A 26,907-nucleotide genomic window follows, 5' to 3' on the forward strand; every position below is an offset into this window, starting at 1 on the left:
TCGGCATTCATCGCTACCTTGTAGCGTCGGAAACGAAGCAGTAGGGTCACTACGTCAGGATTTAGATTTGGGCCAGCTTCCAGGTTATCATTCAAGGACTTTGAACCAGATTCGTGAGAGGATGCGTCGAATACGATGCGTACCTTCGTAGTAGATCGGTCCTCTCGTATTACAGCTCGATGTGGCATATAATACAGGGGTCCAAGTGGATGCTCTTCTGTTTCCGGTACTCTTCAGCAGATCCTTCATCGAGGTACAGTCTAATAGTCTCATCGTATCTTTTCAAGAGCTCGCTGTCCTTGTTAAGTTTCTTCATCAAACTATGCAGACGTTTGGTTGCAACTCCATAGTTCTCTGCCAGGTCAACCCTTTCCTTCCACGGTTAGCGCGACTTCGTACCGATTGTCTTTCTTCTTGATGTTGTTCTCGAATTTTTCCAGCACTGAATCGGCCACCTTCGTTTCTTCGTGTTCGGCCTTGATCCCGATACTTTCAAGATCCCAAAACCGAGTCAGAAGTTTCGAGATGTCTTCCTCTGTCACCGTGGCTCGAAGGACTACGACACTGGCACTCTGTATTACCTTGGTTGTAGCAGACAACGGGCCTTGAACAGTCCAGCCCAGTCTTGTCTCGACAGCTTTCAGCTTTTCGTGCACAGGCTTCACGGTACCAGTTACTAAATCCCAATAATAGTCTGAACCAATTAGGACCGCAACCTGTTTGTCTTCAACTCCTTGCAGAGAGAGAGCTTGCGTATCCAATTGCATCTTGTTCATTTCTCTCAAAACGTTTTCTTCTGGTACCGGAATGCATTCACTGCATATTGTGTCCACCACCAGCGCATCGATTGAAATCGGAATTTCCTCTTTCGCAGGGAGAATCGATACTCGCACCCTCTGCATGGTTTTCCGCGCTTTTCACCACCGAACACGCCTACGGTCAACGTCTCCTCTTCTATTACTTCGCAGCCAAGTCTTTGGGAAGCTTTCGCCGTAATGAAGCTCCGCTGACTTCCGCCATCGAAAAGGACTCGGTAGCGACCAGATGTGTTGGTTCCTGATATGGTGGCCGTCAGAGTCTGCAGCATTACGACTGAGCTTGGCTGCTTGGAGATTTAGATTTACCGATGCCGATAGCACCTTCTCCTTGTCGCTTCTGATCTCTTCCGATGCGCAAACGGATGTTGCGTGCCTTCTCGCACACTTTCCACATTTCAGCCGGCTTCTGCAATCTTTCGCCAAATGGCCCTGCTTTAGACAACGGAAGCATCTTCCGGCTTTGGTAAGCATCTCCTTTTTGAGCGAGAGGCTGATCTCCTTTTTATCACAAATTTCAGCAGAATGTTTTTCGGAACGGCAAAACAGGCACTTCTGCGGACTACTAGCTGAGCTTTGTAGAGCGGCTGTCGTGGAAACGTCTCGTGGATGGCTGGGCTTTAATCCTCCTTTCTCTGGTGTGCGACGACTTCTGTGTATCTCTTGTTCGGCCACAGCTTCCCGACAAGTCAGTTGAAGGTCGAAGAATTCCAAAAGCATTTGAAGCTCGTTATCTTCTGCATTCGAAGAAGCTGCAGCTGATGATGATGCCTTGCGCGCCTCGTGAAACCGAAGTACCATGTCAGTCGGGAGAACTCTAAACAGGATTTCTCGCAGCATGGTGCAATAAGTTGCCGAGTTCGTGCCAAGCGCCTTGAGGCTTCGAATATGAACCTGTACTTTGTCGTACAGTTTCCTCAGCTGATGGACGTCTGCTGATGATGACACTGGTTTGAGGTCCAGCAACCTTGTAGATGATCTTGAACGATGATCTGTCATCTCCAAAACGCTTCTTTAAAATTTCAATGGCGTCTGCATAGCACTCTTCCGTAGCTTGCAATCCCGATATAGCTGAGGCGGCTGCTCCGGTCACCAGACTGCTCAAGTAGTTGAACTTGTCAGCTGTGCTCAGCTCGCTGTTGTCGTGAACTGCTGATGTAAACTGGGTCCAAAATCGCGGCCACTGTCTGCGGTTCCCGTCAAATTTTAGGAGTTCTAGCTGCGGAAGCTTGCTCTTGCCGGAAGGTAACGGGTGAACGTTAGTAGGGCGTGGGGTTGGAGGCGACAGACATTCATTCAGTTTGACGCGTAGGTTCGCTGTCAGGGTAACAATCTTGTCACGGTATTTTCCAGCGTCTAACGTCTCGCTGTCTAACAGGTCGTCTGGCGTCTCTTCAAAAATCGCCTCATCAACTTTTTCTATCTGTCCGTAAAAGGAGCTGATTCGATCGAGGAGTACACTTACAGTAGCTTTCGTGACCTCTCGATTCTCTCGCAAGTTGCCTTCCGCCTCGGCCAACAGGACATCGAGTTGAGACCGCAGGCTTTTGCGTCTTCTAAGCTGTCGTTCCATTCTGTCGCACGCAGTCGGGGAATCTCGCCGAGGTCGCAAGCGCCGCGTCTTCTTAGCTGCGCGGCTCCGTGCGTCGATGATGTCAGCGGTGTCTAAAGGTCCCGGGTTTCGGCACCATGTGTTGGACCTCTAAGCCTTCCAACTGCGGCGCGGTGAACATCGAGCCAAAAACACGTCTTGCAAGATGAACCGCTTTAATGGAACTCGAAAAAAAAGAAAGAAGAGGGCGAGCCAGCGCTGCCACGTGAGCACGCGTCAGCTCGTGAGGAGCATCCATAATGATGATGTTTGGTCATCTTTAGACGAATGACGAAGAAAAGGAAGTCACAACAATGAACTCATCCTCTGCTGTCGCACAGGTTGCAAGAAAAACGTAGTCATCGTAAAGTTATTTTCTACTTAATTTGCGGTGGCTAGCAGAGATCGGGTAAGTGTAATAACGTCGCTAACGCATGCCGGTTAATGTAACAGCGTCATAAAGAATTCGCCACAAGCGCTGATCTGCCTTTAAGTACATCATGGGGAGTGGCAGTTCGAGTCATATCGGCGTAATTTTGACTCGAACACTTGCATCAGAGCCAGCATTACCACCCGCCATGGTGGGTCTAGTGGTTATGGTCAGGGCTTAAAGTCAGCGGGGGGCTCGGGGGGGGGGGGGGGGGCGGCCTTTCCTTCCATTCTCTAAGGAGAGGCTGTATGTATGTGTGTAGTATGTATATATATAGGTCGCCGCCCTCTGAGCCCCCCCCCCCCCACCCTCCCACCTGCTATGAAGGGAGACTTTAAGCCCTGGTTATGGTGTGGTCTAGCGGTTATGGTGCTCGACTGCTCACCCGAAGGTCGCAGGATCAAATCCCAGCCCCGGTGGCTTCGTTTCGATGGAGGCGAAATGCTAGACGCCCGTTTGCTTAGATTTAGGTGCACGTTAAAGAACCCCGGGTGGTGGACATTTCCGGAGCCCTCCACTACGTTGTCTCTCGTGATCACATCGTGGTTTTGGGACGTAAAACTTCGGTAATTATTATTACATCAGAGCCAACATTACCTTTAGCGGCCAGATTTGCAGCGACATGACGCGGTTATCACGAACGGTTGCTCATAGCAGTCGTTATACTTGTACAAAAAGTGGGCAGGTTGCACTGGAGGCGCAAGGCTGACTCATAATGGAGCTGGTGGTCTGGTCTCCTAGCTAGTCCCGGCTTGGCTCAATCTTAATTAGGCTTAATGGGTGGATGGATGGAAACAACTTTAGTGAATTAGGATTAATTAGCATAATTAAGCCACATGAAACTCAAGTATGTCGGGTGGGCTAGTTCGATCACGCACATCTTAATTGGGATTAGTCTTAATTAGCACCAATTAGACTTAATTGGGATTAATCATGATCGACTCGGTCAGTAGTAATAAGTATCTTCCTGAGCTTGGCTTCACTAGCGTCATTGGGAATTCAACTTGGATTGCCCACTTTCTGTAGCTCACACCCGTTCCTGGCGATAGTTTTCCGGTGACGCGAACCGGCATAACGAAAAGCTTAACAGCGTCGCTGTACTTAAAAAACGCGGTGTCGCGTTTCAATCCGTGTGTACACTGTACCTTTCCTTCCTCTCATCTCTCACTCTGTCGTGGGTCTCACTGACGTGTGGTGTGACGACAGCTGGCCGCAGTTTGCTGCCTGGTGGGCGTGGCCATCCTGCTGCTCGTCGAGCAGCCCACGGGCGTGTCGGCCGTCAAACTGACCTACCTGGGCAACACCACCGCCTGCGATACATGCGACCTGGACGTCGACTTCTCCGGTCGAAACTTCATCTGCTGCCTGGCGCACAGCAAGTGCTGCGGGTGAGCGCGCCGCGCTCTGGTCACTTATCAATGACCCTCCGTTATAAGGCGGCGCAGCTCCTGCCTTCTGATCACTGAGGCCATATGTCTTTATTCTAAATTACTTTCCGAAGGCTATAGTCTCGCCGAAGGGCTTCGCGGTGCGTTGACAAGATTTAGCAGCGTTCATACAGCAGCGTTAATTAATACCGTGTATTTTCAGTTGGCGTCAAAATTTTGTAGGTCAAGAGTTCCGCAGTAAAACCGAGTTAGTTCCTGCACAGTTATAAAAACTGTCCCGTCTAACTCTATTTTAGCTGCTTAGTGTGTGTACAGCCAGTGAGTAGCCCCGTTTACAGTACGCCAGTACAGCATATTTTCCTTGTGGTACCATATATCCATTTGCGTTACCAATAGGCATATGATGGCTTCAGACCCTACAGCACTTTCTAAGAGGCGCTCGTACGGAGTCATTCGAACGGTGGCGACTTTTACGATGAGTACACTATTTCTTGTTTTCTTGTTTTATTTTGCCCCTTTTCATCAACGTGATGATAATTTCCGCAAATAATTACTGTGTCTTCATGTTATAATAAGTTATACTGAGAGCCATGCCAAGCATTGTGTGTGTATGCATTCAAGGGATTCAATCCTTTCTTTCTCTTTCCTTGCAGGCCCGACAGCCTCGACAGGAAAAGGCGGAGCCTGTGAGATGACGTCGGCACACTTCTCCGGACGCACCTGAGCAGAAAAAGAAAAAAAAAAACAGTACACCCTGCTTGGTCACTGACATGCTTTAAGTGATTATTGAACCATAGACGAATTCCTACACACACTATTCAGACAAAAAGCAGTCAAACGCAAAAGAGACGAATGCTCGTCAAATTTTGTACAGCTAAATAATGAAGTATGATCATGAAAGCATCTTCAGCTTTTCATTTCTTTCTTTCTTTTTTTTTTTTGTATCCCAAATGTTAAAAAAGAAAATGAGTCTACAAATATTCACGGCGAAGAGCGTTTGAGCTGTTTCCCAGTCGTGCATAACGCTCGCCAGTTCTTCCTAAGAGTGTAATTCGTGATTGTATTGTGTTTAATATTACACTGACGGGATAACAGAAAGCCAACAAAGCAACAATGTCGTGCAATCTACCAGCACGTTAATAGTGTTTGGGCTACGCGCGTTTAGTTGTTTTTTTTTATTGTTCTTTCAGTGCAACACTGAACGCAATACAATCATTGACGTCTACCAACTATCCCAGTTTTCTTGCTTTAATGAATTTGTAAACGCTGCTAAAAAATAAGAAGTCAATCTGCTCGTCGTTTTCCATTGGTGCATGTGCAGCTGAATGACGTGTTACGCTCGTGAAATTTTCGTTGCTGTTTGTTTCTTTTTTCCACATTTGTTATTGTTGTTTTCTTTGTCATAAAGCGCAGCTAACACATTTTAGTAGTTACCCAAACCATCTTTGCATCATATTCACTTCGTACTGTCCATGAATAAATTTCTCTTGAAACAAAGAATGTGCCATGTTACGGCTCTTTTCGCTAACAGCTTTACGTGTTAACTAGGGGGGAGGGTTGAGGAAGTTCTCACCCCCCCCCCCCCGAAATTTTTACATGCTTTAACTTTTTGGGTGATACTAAAATATTTACACGCCTTCACGGCGACCACCAGTTGCCAAAGCTAGCCGTTCTGCACACAACCCCCCCCCCCTAAATTTTTTTGGGAGTTAAGACCAAAAACCAAAGTTAATGATGGTTCATTAAAAACTGCCGGTTTTTAATTAACACTACGGAAAGACTGTGCCTTAACGCCATTCTGCAAATGCAAGATGTGTGAACACGACAGGGACTGTGGAACGCGACTGGGCAAGCATTAGCCCCAGAAGTGAAGATGGGTATGTATAACAACGAGCTCTACAGAAAGCGTATTATAGTTCGGTTACAACCTAAAAATAAATACAAGCTCCACCCACAGCGCCACTGTCCCACCCAGAGATTATTTGCATAGACGTTCCGTCCAATCACGTTTGCTCATCGCAGGCCCGTAGCCAGGAATTTTTTTCGGAGGGGGGGGGGGGCACTTGCTGAAAGGCTTGAGTATTTGAGAAAAACGCCTATTTTCGTTGTTTATTTTCGGTAAAACAGCATGTATCATAAAAATTTGGGGGGGGGGACACCCCCCCCCCCCCCTGGCTACGGGCCTGGCTCATTGCCGTGACGTCAAGCACTTTTCGCGTGTTTCAGATAGCTGGTGTACCCACACACATGTTCGCGTTGCTGGTTATAAAATTTCATCGGAGATTCTGACATCACTGTTTAGCTAAGGGACATGTTTTAGGTAGGAACGACGAACCTTAGTCATCGATATGCGTGGTATTTACATTAGCACAGAAAAAAAGTACTTGTTGTCCGAAAGGAGACCAGTTTGGGCGACTCTCTTATACATAGGTGATTGACAAGCGCGCCGTTGTTTTGCGGGCGGAGCTTGTATTTATGCGTAGGTTGTAACGGACTATTTTTTTTATGTTTACACACTGGCAGAGTTTCACGTGCCTAAACCACGATATGAGTTTGAGGCACGCCTCAGTGGAGGACTCTGGATTAACACTGACCACATGGTGTTCTTTAACCTGCACCCGAACGTAAGTGTGCAAGATTTTTTTTTTTTGCATTCCCTTTCTATCTAAATGCAGCAGTCATGGCTAGGAATCGAACCCGCGTCCTCGAGCTTATCAGCGCTAACGTCAGTTGCAACTGGGGGAAAGCAGGGACGCGATATCGACCTAGAATTTAAAGGAGCCCTCCAAAATAATAAGCGGACACGCGGACACGCGCACGTAGTACGGTATAAGCGGACACGCGTACGTAGTACGGTGTCCATAAGCGGACACGCGCACGTTGTACGGTATTAGCCCGCGCTTAATAACATTTATTTTCCACTACATTGATAGAGGATGCTGTGTGTGCAAGCTGCTCTTCATAGATGCAGTATGGCAGGAGACTGCAGATACTTATATACAAAATGTTCTGGAGAAAATCTGTCAGAAACCATAAGGCGTATGTAAGAAAACTACATAACATATATTAATTTCATAAACAGGCAAAATACAATGAGAATATTAGAATGAGTGCGAAAGGCAACGCAACCAAAAACTGAACTGCGCAAGTCTCTCAATTCCATTGCTGTACACAGTACACAATCTAAGCCAATTTTTCTAAGCCAAGACTTGTAAACAAAGAATATGCTAGACAATTTATCTTTCCCATAATTTGTTTTTGGGATGACCATTTTGTACGTCTATTTGTGCCTTGCCTAGCTGAATGAAATATATTTTGCCTAAAATATAACCCCTAAATTCGTAGCTTAATACCATCAATGTCCCGAACAACAGTCACCTGTCATAGAGGCCCATCTCGCTATACTGGACGACATGCATGCTTATCATACGCTTGAACCAGCCGCTCAAACGCGAGGGATAGGGTCACCGTTTAGTGCCTTTCCAGTACGCGTGTTCCCACAGCGCAATGCAGCATCATCCGCATCCGCACTTAGCTCCGGCAGCGGAGCTAATCGCCGAGGCCATGCCTCATCACGAAAGGTGGCTTCACCACACGATGCCTCTCTTTGTGGGGAAGCCAGCTTTAACGAACGTCATTCAGATCAGCTTCTCCTGGGTGCACTGTAAGTACCATACACAGTAAAATATTGTTGAACCACTGTTATGAACGTTTTCGCTTTGAGGGCAGAACTGTGGTCACCAATGCGACCTGTACGAAAGTATCAAACACGTCACGGTGCTCTCGAACGCGTTCTATATCGCGTTTGCAACGATGTTACACCCTCAAGTAGCGCTGTAATGTTATTCATATTGAAAGCTTGTATGTGACGTCACGGATGCAGCTTCCTTGTGTACTAGCTGGCACTACAACAAGGCGGCTTCGATGATGTCAGCACAAGCTTTCTATAACGTTAATGCAGAAAGGTGCAAAGCGCAACAGTCCAACAAATGTAGAAATTTGTTGCGCTGTACTTACGATATCTAGCATGAACCAACTCGCCCAAATCAAGCTCTTGACAGGCTTATACAATTTATAGCTTTGAGTCAACATTTTGCCAGACTTTTGTACTGCTCGAGGTCTTTGTTTAAAATTCTTGACATTTGCACACAGCTTGAGGACACCTTGGAGGGAATAACAACGCCAGCAACAAAGGCTAGACTGTGTATTCACCGAATGAATAAAAGATTACAACTAGAAAGAAAGAAAGAAAGAAAGAAAGAAAGAAAGAAAGAAAGAAAGAAAGAAAGAAAGAAAGAAAGAAAGAAAGAAAGAAAGAAAGAAAGAAAGAAAGAAAGAAAGAAAGAAAGAAAGAAGAACCATGCTCTGGCATGCAGGTAAGTGCGTTTTTCTTGGAAGACCGCAAAAGAAAGTGCTTACCGCTGCTCTGTTACTGAAATTTTGCCGAAAGTAGATGACCTGGTTTCACCGCTGAAGTAATCACTAGAGGCCGGATTTTTAGGCATTAAAAAAGCTCGTTTTAGGCGCCAAAAATAGGCAAGCGAAACAACGTTTTAGGCTTCCAAAATCGTAAATATAGGCACAATAAATTTTCACATAAATGCAAATAACTTCAAACGAACATGTGTGCGACCTCCATCTACGACAGGAAAACAAAAAAGTTATTGCTTAAGATGGCACAAGGGCGCCAACAGTTGAACATAACCGTGCAATTGTGTTTAATTGTCCCCATAGGCATGCGCAGGGTTGCCCATCAGGGGGGGCAAAGGTTCATCGCAGCGCCCCCCCCCACCCTACTAAGTCAATGTATGGGGCAGATATTGCGCCCCCCCCCCCCTCTTAGCTGACTAGAAGGGTCGATATACGGGGCAGATTTTGCGCCCCCCTCTTAGGTGATTAGGGGGGGCAACCCCCCCCCCCCCCCCCCCTGTGCGCACGCCTATGATTGTCCCTCACGGTTGGCAGAACATCGTCTCTCCCGTGTTCTGCACGGCGAGTCAAGTGTCCACTGTCGAATCAACACACTCCTGGCTGTCTTTTCAGCATGACTGAGAAGGGCAGAGCAGGAGCAGATAGCCAGATCGCTAAAAGACTAGAGGGGAGAGATTCCTCCTATTGGCCGGATCGAATCGCGCGGAGCCAATTTCTCCCTTGGTAGTGAACCACTGGCGTAGCCAGGGGCGGTGGGGGGGAGGGTTCGGGGTTTTATCCCCCCCCCCCCCGAAACTTTTCAGTTTTGCATGTGTATATATACACGCATATATACAAACGAATGCACCAACATAGATAAAGCATGGCTGAAGCCCCCCCCCCCCCCCCCCGTGAAATATATTTCTGGCTACGCTACTGCAGTGAACACCTTACAAAGTGAATTAGAAACTGAACAAAAGCCGCGTACATATCACATTTTTCTTTCTTTCTTTTTTTTGCTCTTCACTCTCCTTTCCGCTGACGGCTCTCCGCGGTCTCGCATTCGCCAACCGCTCGCGCCATGTCAGTGTGGCGGCGTATGTTCCTACTTCACTGCTGCTAGCGGTTGTTTCCAGGAGTTGGTTCAATAGAGGACTAGGTTGAACCCTTTAGTTCCGAACAGTCAGTGTTGTGCGGTAACTTAACGGTCTCAAACTGCACCCGGGAGCGAAACTTGAGGTTTAATAGTGATCACATAAGCGCCATTTTTGAAAATAGGCATTTATAGGTATTTTTAAGCATTTAGGCACAAACGCCAAAAATAGGCATTTATAGGCACTATAAGAACACTATAAAAGCCCTTCTTAACCTCTAATTCATGCTCATATGTCAAAGTGGCGCGATAGGAGCGCAAGGAACAAAATAGGCATTTGCCTATAATTCGGTCTCTAGTAATCACGTCTGTCGGCAATAAATATGTAAATACCATTCTCGAAAAAACACTACAAATGTCATGGACGTCATGTCTGTAATATCACTCGGTTTCTTCATGACAAACCAGAGACATGCAAAAGGGCCAAGCGTTATGTTGCCTACTCTTACAAGAAAGAGTTATCGTACGTAAGATGCACGGTTTCGAGTTGATCGACATATTTCCTCGAAGGGAGCATCTTGATGAAGGCAATGAGGATCGTTGTAACTTGTAAGGACCCTAGAAATATGGCACTCAATGAACGATAATTATGATTTTGCGTCAGATCACAATGCACTGCAAGAAACGCGCTTAGAACCAAGGAGGTTAAAAAAATTGCTTACAACACACACAGGGTGGGCGTAGGCAGAAATGTTTTTTTTTTTTTCGGGGGGTGGGAGGGGGGGGCACACCCTTCCTTGATCTAAAGTGGGGGCCGGGCAGGCCATAGAGTTCTGCCTGCCCCTTGAGTTAATAAACTCTCTGGGGCAGGCAGATGCGGTCGATTGTCATTTCGTGCTCTCTATCCCGTGGGAGAAAAATATTTCGGGAGGGGGGGGGTGCACGGGCCCGGTGTGCCACCCCTTGGCTACGCCACTGAACACACATCCACACAAAGGAGCTGTACGCAAATACGCACATCGCAAACTGCAAGCTGAAAAGATTATGACCTCCGAGATCGGCAATTTTTTCATAAAGTAGCCGCCAGGCAGCAGCAGCGAGCATCTTTTCAGGTGGAGCTATTGTTCTTCAGTTATCCAGCTTCGCTTCAGGCTGTTTCGAGAACGTCGAACATCTCTCCATTCTTGTATCGATTGTGGTGCATTTGTGCATGGCGTTGAACTTGCGTACTCTTTGAGCCGTAAAATCTTCGACAATGAAGATAGAGGAAGTTAAGAGTACCACGAAGACTCAGCGTATCGCAGCCCACAGTCATGTCAAAGGGCTCGGGCTTGACGAAAATGGCATGGCAATTCCTGTTGCCTGCGGCTTGGTCGGCCAAGAACAAGCGCGCGAGGTGAGCTGCCATCGCGTGGTCTTCACATGCCGGTGATGCGCACATCATCGCATCTTGGCCGAAACACAGCGTTTTTTACCTTAAAGCACGTTTGAACGCATATATTGCGTTATCACCAACTCTCTATAGCGTTTCTTCTCTTTAGCGTTTCTACGTAATGAAATAGCGTTAGACTCATCCTTACATTTGTGTACTATTTGCAAAGGCACGAGTTTCGACGCGTTTTACTGTCACCTCACCGGAATAAAGCGCCAATGGTGACCCGTTATGCCGTTACCTGTGAGATTTTGAAGGCGTGTATCGTGTTACCGCTAACTTTTGACACATTTACTGTCCTTCAGCTTAACGTTTCTAGCTAATAGAGCTTGCACCCATGCTTACGTTTGTGGGCTAGTCGAAAACGCGCGATTTTCGACGGGTCTAGTATCGGTTTAGAGGATTAAAATGCCAGTCGTGACCCGTTTTGCATTTATGTGTATGTGCTTTTGAACTGTCGCAACTTGCTTATCGACTGTGAATGAAGCATAGTCATTGCAATCATTGTGCTTGAGTTGATGTTACTAGTTTTGTCATCTACCGCATTTGTCGTTCAATAGGCTGCGGGGATCGTTGTCGAGATGATAAAGTCTAAGAAGATGGCCGGTAGGGCTGTTCTTCTGGCGGGACCTCCAGGCACTGGAAAGGTGAGGTTTTTAAATATGTATGTAGTATTGCAAGACTTTTAATGGGCGAAGTTAGCGAGTGTACACTCCTCTAGTCGAAGGACCACAACCGAGAGACCACCCTTAGTCATCTGTCTCTTGCATTGCATTACTTGGCCATCAGGGATCGTTAGATGAGTTCACTACGTAGAGTTAGTACTTCATTATGAGTTACGGCTAGGTGGCGCGGGTCGCCACCCGATCAAAAGGGTACAGCCCCACCCATCCATCTATCCATGAGATCAAACGAGTTTTTGTCGAACTCTTGATTTCGTTAATCTTTGCCGGGTGTATGGCCAAATTATAGTGACAAATTCGCCAAGTGACTTCATTGTGAACAAGGCTCCCCGTACGGCAGCTGAAACGTCTCTTCTTTTAAAGTTCTTTTTGTATTTGGTTGTTGTCTTTCTTTTACCTTTGACTACCCATGAGATCGCGTGCCTGCACCTTTATGTGAAAGTATTGTGTGAAGACTTAATGACGTTCCTGTAGAGTCGCACACTAAATTTCAAAAACAGTCTCGTGACTTCAGTGACAGTGCTATGCTGAGAAATATATAAACACGAAATTGCACATGCATAGGTGCTGAATAAATTTGTATTTTTTCAGATCTAAATTCCAACAGTTATTCCTGTTACACCCAAAGTAGCATGCAGTGAGTAGTTCCCATGACAGGACATTTAACTTGCGTTTTTCTGTACCCAACAGCTGTTTGTCAAACATGAATATTGCTCAGCATTTAAATAGCCGCACTATCGTAGAATATCGCAGTGTGGTTGTGTTAAGGGCTCTAAAGATGTGTGTTTTGGCAGTGACATGACAAGGGAGTATGAGTAAATATTTACTGCAGTTTGAATATTCGTTTTGGCAGTGCTTATTAAGCTAGGATCAATAAACAAAATTGGGCTGCATTTCACGCTTGCTGCATTTACAGTGCTGTCACATATCAGTTGAAATATGTGTTTTCAGTGTTCACACTTATTCAAGGAACTGCTTAACATTGTATGTTTCAGTACGTAGCTATGCTGTTCCTTTGTGTTTAGCAGTCGTTTCAGTTGAGAGGGGACAAAAAGGTTGTCCAAACACCACATCGCCCAGTAAGGTTAATTAATGTTGCATTTCACTCCACCAAGTGATTTCCCGACTGGCATTTGTGGCATAGGATGCATTGCTTTCACTGATCACCTAAATATATATTCCGGCCCTTATGTGATAACTTTTACCTAACACAGATTCCTCAAGATGCTGAGTCAGTCTTGCCAACAAAGAGCCAGTGCAGGACTCCGACAACAACTTTATCTGAAATCTTTCACAGTTGAGGCACACTATTTCACAGCAAACCTTTGCTGTTTTCAAAAGTGAAATGTTTGCTTCTTCACAAGCATATCCTTGCAATTTAGCTTTAATAAATATTTGTCTTCAGACATTCACCCGCCATGGTAGCTTGGCAGGTAAGGTGTCACGTTGCTAAGCTCAAGGATGCAGGTTCGATTCCTGGCTACAGCTGTTGGATTTAGAGAGGGCCAAAATGCAAGAACGCTTGTGTACTTAGATTTAGGTGCACGTTAAAGTACCTCAGGTGGTCAAAATCGATCTGGGGTTTCCCACTACAGAGTGCACCACAATCATATTGTGGTTTTGGCACGTAAAACCCCAGAAATTACGTCTTCAGATAACGATGTCTAAAAAAAAAAAGATCAGATCTTGACCTAAGTTCAGAAAAACAAAAACATCAGTAAAGGCGTCTTGAGGAAAACGCTAACAAAAATATAACTTGCATAATATGTATGCTAGCTCCTAATGAAGCGCAGTTTGTGATGGCTTACACACAGAAGTCTGGTTCTTCAGTGCTCTGCACTTAAGCATGCAGAGTGCGGATAAGTGCTTGAATTAGCTTTCTACACATGTTCCTGTTATTTTCAGACCGCCATCGCCCTGGCCATATCCCAAGAGCTAGGTAACAAGGTGCCATTCTGTCCTATGGTTGGCAGCGAAGTGTATTCCTCCGAGGTGAAGAAAACAGAAGTGCTGATGGAAAACTTCAGGCGAGCCATCGGTGAGTGTAAACATTTCCTTCAAGGTAATGGCTTTTGTGTGCCTTCCTCACGAAGGTCATTGTGCAATGCAGTCGAGGTGTAATGACACGAAAAATTTCAGTTGCTTTTTTGCATCAAATGAAAGGTCAGGCCCTCAAGAAGCTAGAAAATGTTCTGTTAAGCATGAGTGCGCCCTGAAAAAATTTATTACACATCTTTTTAAAAGCTAGTTTCGATTCCTACTGTACCCTGACCTCACGACACAGTATGAGCTTTACGTGACATGCTCACACGAGATATTGTGGTGTTTCCATGACAGCTCCGCTCCGTGGCTTGGTTGGAGACTTACAAGTGGCTATATCGTATGTTTTGGTGCCTGACATCATCACATCTAGCCATACTAGTGCATGAAGTCACCAGGATTAATACTGTATCCTGAAGCCATGCTAGTGTCGATGTCAGTAGGTGTGCCATGCAAAAATTGACTTTAATGTCAAAACAAAATATCAGCATTTCCTGATCTTCACACTTGCCCAGAGCGGTCTCTGTGTATACAGGAGATATGTATGGCAGAGCAATGTTGGCTTAGAAAATTAGTGTCAGCACCCCTGGAGAGCACAACTGTAGTATGACATCATTAATTTCAGGTGAGATATGGCATGAAGGCCTGCGGGTAACTTTCTACAGGGACAGCTGGGATCAACTCACTCACTTAGTCCCTTCAATTTTTGTTGGTGTGGAGCGCAGGACTACCACAGTGCCGCCCAGAAATTTTGCTAAGTCTGTACTACTGTGTGACAATTCAAAGTCCGGGCCTCAGATTGACGATCCAAATATTTTACTTTCACCGCCACTCACAGCAAAACTTGTTGCTGAACCAGCGCGGTGGCTAACAAGTTTCAGGGGAACCTTGTGGTAAGAAGTAAAGAAGCAGCATAGAAAAGAGAAAAGAAAAAGCTGTCTCTCTTCACTTCTCCAGCATTGAGAAACACCGTCTGCACAAATTTGACTCAGTCTAGGCAGTCAGTGTTCTAATGTGTCATTCTTGCTTTGTTTCGTTTTCTTTTGTTTTTCGTCTAAATGACGTTGTGCAAGGAGCTGCAAATGGTTACTCCAACTGGTAAAGCACAGCACAACAGTACATTACACACTATGCAGGATCCCCCCAAAAATGGGGGTTTCACAGAAAGGTGATGGAGACTTGAAGGTACAAACAGTAATCTCTGGAGCCAACGTTTTGAGGAAGGAGTTGTCTTCGTTAAAGCATAAACAAAAGAATGACTCCTTTTGTTAGAAAATTGACTCTAAAGGTGTCTTGTTTTGCCAAGAGTCATTGTGCATAATATTTGCACCAGCCATCTGGTCTTGGCTTCACATTAAGGACACAGGCGTGTGTATAAAGCCTCATATCAACTAAAGTTTCCCATAAATATCAATAAACTTTGCATTATGGTGGACTTATTCATTTCCATTAATGTGTTTTGCTTCTAAGAGTGGATCATGTTATACAACTTGCTTCAGTTTCAAGCTTCAATGAGACTGTAACTAGGCTGTATATCTTAGTGTTTATGTTAACAGAATTGACTTGTCTTTGTAGGTTTGCGGATCAAGGAAACCAAGGAAGTGTATGAAGGGGAAGTAACAGAACTGACACCGTGCGAGACTGAGAACCCTATGGGCGGTAGGTTGCTTTCAGCACCTGATCCTTGCTTAATTTGTTCTTGGAAATGCTTATTAACTGCGCTAAATAGGTTTAGCCGAGAAGTGCGCCACTAACAAATCATTTGTTCTGAGCAAGAAGTCCCATCAAACATAGAGCCAAATATTCTGTCAATAAGCACTTTAATTGAGCATGAATGGGAATGCCATTTGTGGTCGCGTACTCAATTTATAAACAAATAATAAAATGCATTTTATGTGATATCCTGTATACTTGAAGAAAAACACCGGGCTTGCATGGTAAATGCAGCACAGCTGCCTTTGTAGAACCCATTCTAAACTATCTTGGGGCAACCACTTCAAGTCGTAAGGTACCCGCTATGCCGTGAATCATAATTGTGCATAGTAGTGAAGTACCCACTATGCCATTATTCATCATTCTGCAGAGAAGCAAGGTACCCACTACGCATCTGTATAGCATTATGTGCACATTTTGATGCTGTGGCTGATGACAATGAATTATGGCATAGGATTTTGTAATGGGTGGGAATCTTTAAACTACCCTCTCATTACGCAATTCGCATTGTGTGACACTTGGTGTTATTTTGCCCTTCGACCACGCTATATATCTGTTAACGTGATTCTATGCCCGACGTGACGCTTGCATTGGGCCTTTGAACCCTAGCATGCTCGACTGCCTTGTAGAGTGCCGGGGTTCAAATCCCGCTCGAACCCTGTTTTCTCTTTTTCTCATTTTGTGTGATAGCTGTTACAGACACCAGTGGTGGCTGACAACTACACCACTAAAATCGGCTGTTGTGATGTCATAACATCTTTCGCTGTAAAAAATTCACCTAGGGACTGGATTGTTCCTGTTGTGCTCCTGAGTTGTTTGCATCTTCTTTCCAGGTTACGGCAAGACTGTCAGCCACGTCATAATTGGCCTCAAGACTGCCAAGGGCACCAAGCAACTAAAGCTGGACCCGACAATTTACGAGAGTCTTCAGCGTGAGAAGGTTGAGGTCGGCGATGTCATCTACATCGAGGCCAACAGTGGGGCCGTCAAGGTAAGGTTCAGTGGCTCACAGGAAGTCCAATTTCCAGGTTCGTCTACGTGTAGAGTTCATAGACCAATTTCTCTAGCCCCTCTTACTTTTCGTGGTATTGAAGTAGCGTGCAAATGTCTGCCTTAGTGGTAGAGTGGTTACTGTGCTCAGCTGCCGACTTTAATGTCGAGAGTTTAATCCCAGCCGTGGCGGTCACATTTCGATATAGACGAAACGCTAGAGGCCCGTGTACTGTGTGATGTTAGTGCATGTGAAAGAACACCAGATTGTCCATATATCTGGAGCCCTTCATTACAGCATGCCTCCTGATTGTATTGTGGTTATGGCACACGAAACTCCAGATATTATTACAAAAGTAGCGTGAGAAAAGCTGTTGCCAAAAACAAAAGTACAAACACCAGGCGAAGGTGTAGTGGGCCAGTGTAAAGAAGACAGTGATTCTTTATTCATGCAGCTGCTGTTTGTCCTTCAACTTGTCAACGTCACGGTGGAAGCTCGCATTTGTGCGGAACACATTTAGACTGGTTTCTCCTGAAATATGGGCAACCAGTGACATCAGTGCTGTATGATAGCGTTGCTGTGCCAATGATAGAGCATCACATCATCAAAAACCAATCAGTCTGAAAATTCATGAGCTTTGTCAACTGCCACCAAGGGTCACCACATTGTCCTTGTGCCCCCTCCCTCTCACACACACCATCATCCTGTTATTGTGATACATTAGATTCTCTCGTTAAATGAAACCTGAAGGGACCAGGAAAATATGTTTCGTTTAACAGAAGTTCTATATACAGTAAAAGCTCGTTAATTCGGATTTCACGGGACCGGAAAAAATGTCCGAATTAACCGAATGCCGAATTAACGAATGAACAGGAAAAACAAATTAAAATCAAGTTGGAGAAGCATACCTTTATTTGCTGAAGTATTTTGTAATGGTCGTCTGCGTTTTCACGCAGATTCCGGCTTACATTACAATTTTTCTTAACTTTTCCAAATGGCCAACAGCATGCAAACTGTCGGAAGTGCTCAGGCAAACGCCCTCTAATATCAAAAGCGCCTCCGAGACTTCCCGTGAGGTGCGATGAGGTCGCGACATCATTAATAATTTCTTGATCGGGCAGGAGACCAGTCGTGGCGACACAATAATCAATCGCGATGTAGTCCTGAAAGGTCATATCTGTGGGAAGGTCAGCATCGAAGGTCGGGCAGTCACCGTCGGTGGACTCGGCTGACACCTCGTCGATGCCACCGTCGGCTACTGCCGCATGCTCGGGCCTCACATGTAAGCATGGTCACAATGGGAAAAAACAAGAACTCCGCAAGAAGAGACGGTGCCGACACAACACAAGGGAAAATGGCGTAGTGGAGCGAAGAAAGAAGACGCCGACGTTCGGTGGCGCCGCGATCGCCCCCACTAGTTGATGACGATGGCGATGTCACTCAAGTTTCGGTTTCGCCCCAGTGGCGCCAGCGCTGCTTTACCACACATTTGTGTAGTGGCAGCCGTCAGAATTTGTCCGAATTAAGCGGTGCGGAGCCCAATTCTGACGAATTAACGAAGGTTTGGTCCCATAGATTAACATGCACTTTGGCCGGGACCAATAGAGCCGTCCGAATTATCCGAATTTCCGAATTAACGGGTGTCGAATTAACAAGCTTTTACTGTACTACTAAGAGATGAATTCAAGTACAAAACGAATCGTACTAGAAGCAGTTGTTCCATTTAAGCGGACAATTCCATTTGAGAGATTTCCATTTCCTGAGAGTCTACTGTACAAGCTTTTCACTTGATTGTAAGCTTTCATAACAGGCACTGTGCGTAGAGTTAACCATTGCCTCACGTTTCAGGCAAGGCAAGCTGAAGTTTTTTTTCCTCCCTCCCCAAATTTGCAGATTCAAACTCAGGTGGCTGCTTTGCACTCTACTTCTCTAAGCAGCAAGACTTGCTCATGGTGGCAACCAGGCGAATGTGCTTCACGAGTTAAATTTTCTCAAATTTAAATTCTGGTTCTTGGATGTGGGCGTGAAAAGACAAGGACGAAGGGAAGAAAGACACACACACTGGCGCTTCGCTCTTCGTCCTTGTCTTTTCGCGCCCACATCCAAGAACCATGACAGACCAACAAGCCCGCATCGCTACCCTCGTTAAATTCTGGTTCACAGTGCGATGTGCAGGACTGGATTTCACAGCACTTTTTTTCCATCCATGAACATTTAGGTTCCCATGAAGGTTTGTTATTATGCATGACGTGATTAAAGACAATATTGCGAGTACTGCAGCGTCCATATTAATGAGGCATGACTATAACTCAGCTCATTAGAATTGTTAGTGTGCTTCATATTGGAAAGAATTAGTAGTCTTAGCACAGTTTGTCAGCACAATGGTGTGTGTATTCTGCACTGAACTAGGTGTGCACCTCAAGCTCAGTGTTGTAAAGAGATGTTTTTTTTTTTGCCAACATGTGAAAGACACTTGATGCTTGCTTCGGTGTTCCTGCCACGAAAAAGGCATTTCGCATAGCAGTTTCTGGAAGCCACATTAAAGTTTGTGCATTGCCATTTGCCGACCAGTCCACACTGCGTCTTTAAAATATAGGCCGAGTATAAAGCAAGAGGAGTGAGAGTGCACATTCACAGTCTGAAGTGACTATAACGTTAATGAGACCACTGACAGGAATTTTTTATCAATTTTTTTTACTAAAGAGGTGTTCTAACAAGTCCTAGTAGTGTTTGCCTGGCTGATGTTGTCGAGTCTGTGCTCACCACTTTCTTTGCTTGTGCTTTCCACTTTCCAGAGACAAGGAAGATCCGACGCCTACGCCACCGAGTTCGATCTTGAGGTGAGTTGGACAAGTTCGTTTTATGTTTAGTTGTATCGCAGTGACAGCTTTCTTTCCTCACAGGAACATTACTGCATGCACGTGCACGTGCCCCAGCATTTTTCAGTTTGGTTAGCCTAAGCTCACTAAGCTAAGGCAGAGGAATGAAATCAGGTGCAGTCGTCTTTTGTTTAGAATGCTGTTTTTTCTTTTCCAAACTTAGAGCGCAAACACACGACACATTCACACCCACACACACACACCCGCACACCCAGGCAACAACCACGTACAGCGCTCCTTAGTGAAAACTGATGACATGGCTACTGTCAGCAGCATGTGATGCGCATTCTTTGTCCCTTTTCGAAACCATTTGTGTCTAATGTTATCATGACCAGAAACAGCATACTCGTGGCTCTAAAAAAAAAGTGAACAGGGAAGAAAATGCGCCCGTGGCATACTTCATATTGAAGCCAATGGTGGCCCCGAACTGCCGAGTGAGGTGTCAGTCCTGTGGTGCAGGCATAGTTTTTCGCTCAAGAAAATTAACATTTTGATGAAAGTAGTCTAGTTGCTCAAAAATATGACGAAGCTTCTTCAAACCAATACTACCCAGTCATTTAGGCTGCCTAACTATACGTTTTGTGGGCGCCAGAGTTGTGAAACCGCCTCGTTGCCTCTGTCTCTTTTGTGTTCTTCTTTCGTATTGTCCTTTTCTTAATTTTGCATAGTTCACAATCGTTTACTAGAATGCATCAACTAGCCCCTCAAGATTTTTTAATTAACTACTTGCCTTACGTTGATGGACAGCCTGGTGCCCTTGTGTTCCACAGAGCTGCACAAAAGCATCTGGGGTGAATGGTTGAGGTTCCTAAGCACTGTATACCCTGCCAAAGAAAGAAAAAGTGGGGTACTACTGTTCAGCTCCTCATGCCACACCTGTCCACAGGCGTCGTGCCTGTGGTTCAGAAGCAGCTGCTCTTATTACGAACTTCGCTTTCTGTACAGCCATCACAACTGTATTTTCTGTGCGACCATTTCAGGCGGAAGAGTATGTGCCACTCCCCAAGGGAGATGTTCACAAGAAGAAGGACGTCATACAGGATGTGACGTTGCACGACCTGGATGTCGCCAATGCCAGGCCTCAGGGTGGCCAAGATATCTTGTCCATGATGGGCCAACTGATCAAGCCTCGGAAGACAGAAATCACCGGTGTGCAAGTTGAAACTTGAGCATTTTGCCCCGTTTCGTGTGCATGTTTTCGAAGCCCACACTTTGGTTGGTTCATGATACTTGAAAAATACGAGCGCACAACACGCATTTTAAGTATCATGAGCGGGGTTCGCGGCCAGTACCAAATGTGTTCACGAGAGCCAGGTCGCGCACGAATATGCCTGATAAGTGTACTAGGAGGCATTGAAGCAGCTTCAGATGTGGCTTTGGAGATTTGACTACTTGAGCACAATGAAAAAGCATGAATTTGTTTTGTCGGACTGCCTGATTCTTCGGACGGTTTCATGGTTCCTAGGGTGTCCGAAAAATCGGACGTTGGCTGTATACTGTCGTATCGGTGCATAGTAACCTGGTAGTATTTCGTAAAGGTCAGTACACATTCTACAACTGACGAAGAATCAGCTAAAACTGCAATTTTCCAAATTACGAGTTTAGCATTAGCAAACTCTGATGTGAACACGGCGAACACTGTTTTCACTGTTTGCGACGGGCCATTTCTTGTCTGCAGACAAGCTGCGCAAGGAGATCAACAAGGTGGTGAACAAGTACATCGATCAGGGCATCGCTGAGTTGGTGCCCGGAGTGCTCTTTGTCGACGAGGTTCACATGTTGGACATTGAGTGCTTCACCTACCTCCACCGCGCTCTCGAGTCCTCCATAGCACCTATCGTCATCTTCGCGACCAACCGTGGCCGGTGCACTATTCGGTAAGCTGATTTTTATGCAAGCAGGGTTGAAGTAGTGTGTCACTCTTCAACAGCGGAGCTGTTTAAAGGGGTCATGAACCACTTTTCCAAGTAATGATCTAATGACCTCAGTATCGGTGTGTACTGCCTCCCGAATCGATTGCCGCAAAAATTTCTCGAATCCGTCAAGAATCAGCGGAGTTACGGGGGTTTGGCGCACGCTCCCAGCGCTTTCTCTCTTTTCTCGTGCCGACGAGCGCACTGGAAGCTTGACAGGGAGGGATGGCATGGGGGAAAGAAGTTACGTCAGCGCGCGTCATGAAACGCAAATCGCTCTCCCGCTGTGATTCGCTTGCGCGAGTGCGGCTACCGTGTACTGAGGAGTGCGGCGCCGGCAAGTGGCGGCACCCCGCGGCAAGAAGCGCATCTGATCCGAACGCCGCTCTCGATTTACGTCGGCTATCGGCCAATAAGCATGCTATGTCTCTTGCGACGTAAACGGACAGATCCGCGACGTAAACGGACAGACGCCCCGCCCACCGACGAGAGTGAGAACCGGCCTCTGTTTGAAAAGAGGGTGCCTGGGGAAACAGCAACTTCGCGCTCCGCTTGTGGCCATTACGTGGCGCGCACGACTGTAATATTTGGCAGAGCAGTTCATAGCTGTGTCAGCTTTCCGCAGGATGTGTTTTTTCAACAAGCCCAAGGGGTGCTTCATGACCCCTTTAAGCATGAGTTTCAGCCGTGGCCGGCGACTGCTCAAAACTCGGTGCAGCTGTGCAAAGCGAAGTGGGAGCATAGCATAGCCATTATAGTGTAGTATAGCGAGGGGCGGGAAATGAAAGTGAGGGTTGAGGAGGAGTGAAAGGAGGAGGGGGCAAAGCATAGGTAGCATAGCCATGTATAGTATGGTAGCAGTGCCGCCCTGGCGGTCAAAGCGCGCATACTCCAGCCGCTGCCGCGGACGAGAGTGGCGACTGGTTGAGGCGATGCGGGCTCAAACCTCGATACAGCGAACACGGATATAACGAATTATTGGTTATAACGAAGTGAAGAATAGTCTTGTCATAGATACAGTGCTAAAAATAAACGTTTATAACGAATTTTCGGATATAACGAAGTCATTTTCGTGGCAGATGTGACTTTGTTATAATGAGGTACGAGTGTATATAGCAAGGGGTGGGAAAGGGAAGTGAGAGTGAGGAGGAGGGGAAAGCCACCAGCTGCGCTGTTCCCTCAGTCTTCGCATTACTAATGCGTAGCTGCCTTAACGTTTTTAGTGGCATGAGCAACGACTGACACTCTTGTTTCTCTTCTAAGCACTTCCAACTTCGAGTTTTCCGAATATTCAGAAAATGTGTTTGAAAAAATGAAACTGGTACAAACTCGATGATTCTGGTTCAAGTTAAAAGCTATATAGATGCATATGATCGGAGCATAAGTTTGCTTGAGATAAGATCCAATTAACTGTCAGGATAATTAATGAAAATTAATTGATTGAGTTCATTGAAAGGTTGCAAGCAGCTGGGATTGTTGCGGCACCTGGTGGAGCAGATGCCCCCTTTCGATATTTCACTGTGCTGGTTCTGAGTTTCACTTTGGCAGTGCAATGAAACACTGTTAACTCGAGGAATACGCCTGAACACACAAACACCAACGTGCGAGTGCCACTGCCAGATACCTAAGTAGAGAATTAGGGTCCCCTCCAATTTTTATTAGTTTTTTTCCATTCCATTCTAAACCTGTTCTTGTCGTTTGTTCAAGCAGTGTACTGTTCGTTATTGGTAGAATTGGCTATGCACGTGGCAAAAACAAAACGAAATACAACAGAAGGAGAACGAAAATATACTGCATTCACTGGCTTACCTAGGCACTTCTTTCATTTGAGTTTTTTTGCCTGGTGTGGAAAGCAGACGTGGTAGTTACACTGTTATTACCTCAATTTTGTGTGGTATCGATAATACAGTAGACTCTCGTTAAACGGAACCTGAAGGGACCAAGAAAATGTGTTCCATTTAACAGGAGTTCCGTTTACTGAGAGATGAACATGGGTGCAGAATCCAAGTATGAAACCAATTATATTAGGTGCAGTTGTTCCGTTTAAGCAGCAGTTCCGTTTAACAGATTTCTGTTTGCTGAGAGTTTACTGTATAAATTGTTCGTGTTTGATGTTGAGTGATGAAGTGTGCATAGCTTTAGTATGGCATTTCAGCAACTGCTTGTCTTCAGATTTCACAAGCACACACCAAAAAAGCTTTGCCAAAATGTACTGTGTTCAGTACATTGTATTCTTTTTCGGACTGGCTCAGACACTCTGCTGAACTGCGGTGAGTGGTGCAAATTAGCAAGCTGCTGCAGTACAAGAAGCTAAAAGCTAAGCCACAGCATGCAGTTGTCTCGGTTCGTGCATGAAATCTTCGCCTTTCATGGCCCTGGCCTAGTTACAAATAAAAAAAAAAAGAAGCTACAAGTGCAACATTTTAAAACAAGACTGTAGTATTGTCTACTTGATGAAACTGGTGGGATAAAGGTGAAAAATGTCAAGGGCATTTCATTAATCACCATAAACAAACAAGCAATGTCTTGTCTTCACTGAAATGCTGTGATTCTGGTTTGTTACCGTCATCATCCCCATTTTCGGTATACACTCAAACCTCGATATAACGAACACGGATATAACAAATTATCGGTTATAACGAAGTAAGAATAGTCTTGTCATAGCTACAGTGTTACCAATAAACGTTTATAACGAATTTTCGGATATAGCGAAGTTACTTTCGTGGCAGATGTGACTTTGTTATAATGAGGTTTGAGTGTACTTAAGTCCCCTGCTGGACGAAGGCCTCTCTCAGTGATCTCCAGTTTACCGTACCACGTGCGAGCCGATTCCATTTTATCCATGCAAACTTCCCAATTTCATCACTTCTTTTAACTCTCTGCCTTCCTTGACTGCTTTTACGATCCATTGGTAACCATTCTGTTGCTCTTACTGACCACCTTTTGGCCCCGCCACGGTGGTCTAGTGGTTATGGTGCTCGGCTGCTGACCTGAAGGTCGCGGGATCGAATCCCGGCCACGGCGGCTGCATTTTCGATGGAGGCGAAAATGTTTGAGGCCCGTGTACTTAGATTTAGGTGCACGTTAAAGAACCCCAGGTGGTCGAAATTTCCGGAGCCCTCCACTGCGGCGTCTCTCATAATCATATCCTGGTTTTGGGACGTTAAGCCCCAGATATTATTATTATTATTACTGACCACCTTTTGCCTGTTCTATGCATTACGTGGCCAGCCGGGGTCCATTTCTTTCGCTTGATGTCAGCTAGAATATCCGCTACCCCTATTTGTTCCCTGGCCCATTCTGCCGTCCTTCAATCCCTTAGAGTTCGTTTTTTGTTCCATTGCATGCTGTGTGGTTCTCAACTTTTTCTCTAGTTTTTTTTGTTATCCTTCATATTTCAGCCCCTTATGTTAGAACTGGCAGTAAGCAGTGGTTGTACACTTTTCGCTTTAATCGTGCAAATTCGGGATACAAGCATTTTTTTTTTTCTTTTTTTTTTTTTTTTTTTTTTTTTTTGGGTACCGAGAAGTTTGTAGCTAAGGATTTTATTGTATGACAGTGGCGAATCAGGCGCGGCAACAAGCTGAAATGTCCACTTTTCGCTTTCCAGGGGAACCGAAGACGTTGTATCGCCCCATGGCATCCCCTTGGACTTGCTGGATCGGTTGTTGATCGTGAGGACGATGCCATACACGAGAGAAGAAATGGTTCAGGTTAGATTACCGCTTTTGACCTCTCTTTTTGGCTGTGATTGTTGTGGCGTAAGATTCCTTGCTCAGTACTCTTTCTCACTTTCAGATTCTCAGAATAAGGGCACAGACAGAAGGCATAGAGATTGATGAGGAGTCTCTCCAGGAACTGGGAGAAATTGGAACGCGCACCACACTCAGGTATGTTGCTTGATGTCTGATATCTGTGTTAGATGCTATGTGAAGGCAGAGATAAGTAAAGACAGCAATGCATTCGTGTGAAAAAAAGCCATGATAAGCTTGATAAGTCTGTTATCTCCGCCTCCCCACCATTACCCCACTTCTTATTTATTTTAGTTCATAGATCTTTTAAAAATGACATGACAGCATGTTCTACCTCTCAGGTATTTTCTCGGAAGAAGCGAACACTACTTGCACAATTGAAAATATTCAAATAGATAACTTGAGAATATAAACTAAGTAACTATTTAGTTAATACTGTTGGACGTATGTTTGTGTTAAAATTGACACCAAATGAAGTTATGTCTGGTTAGGAGAAATCAGCAGGACTTTCAAGGTACCTGATCATAGCGTCTGCTAAAAAAGATGCAATGGTGTTGCCGTTGACATTGTCCTAGATGAAGGCTGTTGTTTTCATGACTTCATGCTTAGATTGCATTTTATGCAGTTTCAGCGTGTGCCTTCAAATGAACATAATTGTAAAAGTTGATTAATAAGTGCGTTTTTGACAATTAGCTCCTCCTGCAACAAAACGTTGTTGTACATAGAGAACCTTTCTACCACTGCCTTCCTTTGTGCTGTACTACCGAGCAATTACAGCATTAAAAGAAAATATGCTTTTGTCGTGAGGCTTAGCTGCCCTGGCAGATGACTCGGGTTGTCCGTCGCTGAATTTTTACTTCATTTTGTATGATGACATGGTACAAACCCTGTGTTGAGAGGTGGTGTAAAAAAGTGTGCTGAATAGGAGAGCCCTGTGTTTGCATACAATCTACCTTGTATAGAATAGTGCTTGAAATGTATAAAATACATTGTATTTATATATGCCTTCTCATGCCAACATTACGAAAAACACTTTATTGTTGCAGGTATGCTGCACAACTGCTGAGTCCATCGAGCCTACTCGCCAAGGTGAATGGCAGGACGTCCATCCGGAAAGACGACGTCAAGGAGGTCAATGACCTCTTCCACGATGCCAAATCTTCAGCCAAGATTCTGGCAGAAAACAACGACAAATACATGAAGTGAAGAGCCCGTCATAGCATTTAGTGCTCTGCGAGCACCATCACCGCAACCGCTCCCGTCACTTGTGTTTAAAGCCATTAAAACCTGCATCACATCCTCTTCTGCTTTTAAACATTGTTCAGTTGCCAAGAATCCAGGTAATGCGGCGAGATGCACGCCTTCACAGTAGCCTATTTGGCATTTCAAGTTGAAATACACTTTGTGCTGTTCTTAACTGTACAGTGAATACTGTCAGCAATAAAGCGTCGTTTTCTAGAAGTCCTCTGGTGTAGGAAACTCTAGCACTTGGTTGGTGAGCATTGAAAAGTATTAAGAGCCCTTCGAAGCCAAAAAATTGGCAGATCCCACATACCATGAGAATCAATGTAATGCAAAGCATGCGGCGGGAAGGTGACTCTGGTGTAATTTTTTACATTGAGCGAGATGCTACGAAATGACGCTAAAGATAGGCGCAAATGTTATACGCACACATATATGTTGAAGAGTCGCACATGTGTTCTATAACCAATTGTTTACAGTTGCGTAACGATGCCAACAGAAACATGGGTATTACCAACACCAGACACGGCAAGCC

At 45.3% G+C, this 26,907-nt stretch overlaps 2 protein-coding genes across 2 annotated transcripts; both read left to right on the forward strand.

Moving 5' to 3' along the window:
* Nucleotides 1-4,042: 4,042 nt before the first annotated feature.
* Nucleotides 4,043-5,716, forward strand: LOC119398044 (uncharacterized; the record flags this gene model as incomplete). The annotated part of the gene is given in 2 exon segments (XM_037665307.2): nt 4,043-4,224; nt 4,878-5,716. Coding segments are annotated over 2 exon segments (219 nt in total), but the record flags the coding sequence as incomplete, so codon positions are not given.
* Nucleotides 5,717-10,867: 5,151 nt separating this feature from the next.
* On the forward strand, nt 10,868-26,432 carry LOC119396387 (ruvB-like 1). The gene is made up of 11 exons (XM_037663587.2): nt 10,868-11,123; nt 11,720-11,806; nt 13,748-13,880; nt 15,458-15,541; nt 16,429-16,586; nt 19,382-19,426; nt 20,446-20,614; nt 21,144-21,342; nt 24,989-25,091; nt 25,177-25,268; nt 26,177-26,432. Exons 1-11 carry the CDS (start codon nt 10,983-10,985, stop codon nt 26,334-26,336), a joined length of 1,371 nt encoding a protein of 456 aa, XP_037519515.1. The 5' UTR covers nt 10,868-10,982; the 3' UTR covers nt 26,337-26,432.
* The last annotated feature ends 475 nt before the right edge of the window (nt 26,433-26,907 follow it).

The sequence above is a fragment of the Rhipicephalus sanguineus genome, chromosome 6, assembly GCF_013339695.2.
Source record: "Rhipicephalus sanguineus isolate Rsan-2018 chromosome 6, BIME_Rsan_1.4, whole genome shotgun sequence".
Lineage (NCBI taxonomy): Eukaryota > Metazoa > Arthropoda > Arachnida > Ixodida > Ixodidae > Rhipicephalus > Rhipicephalus sanguineus.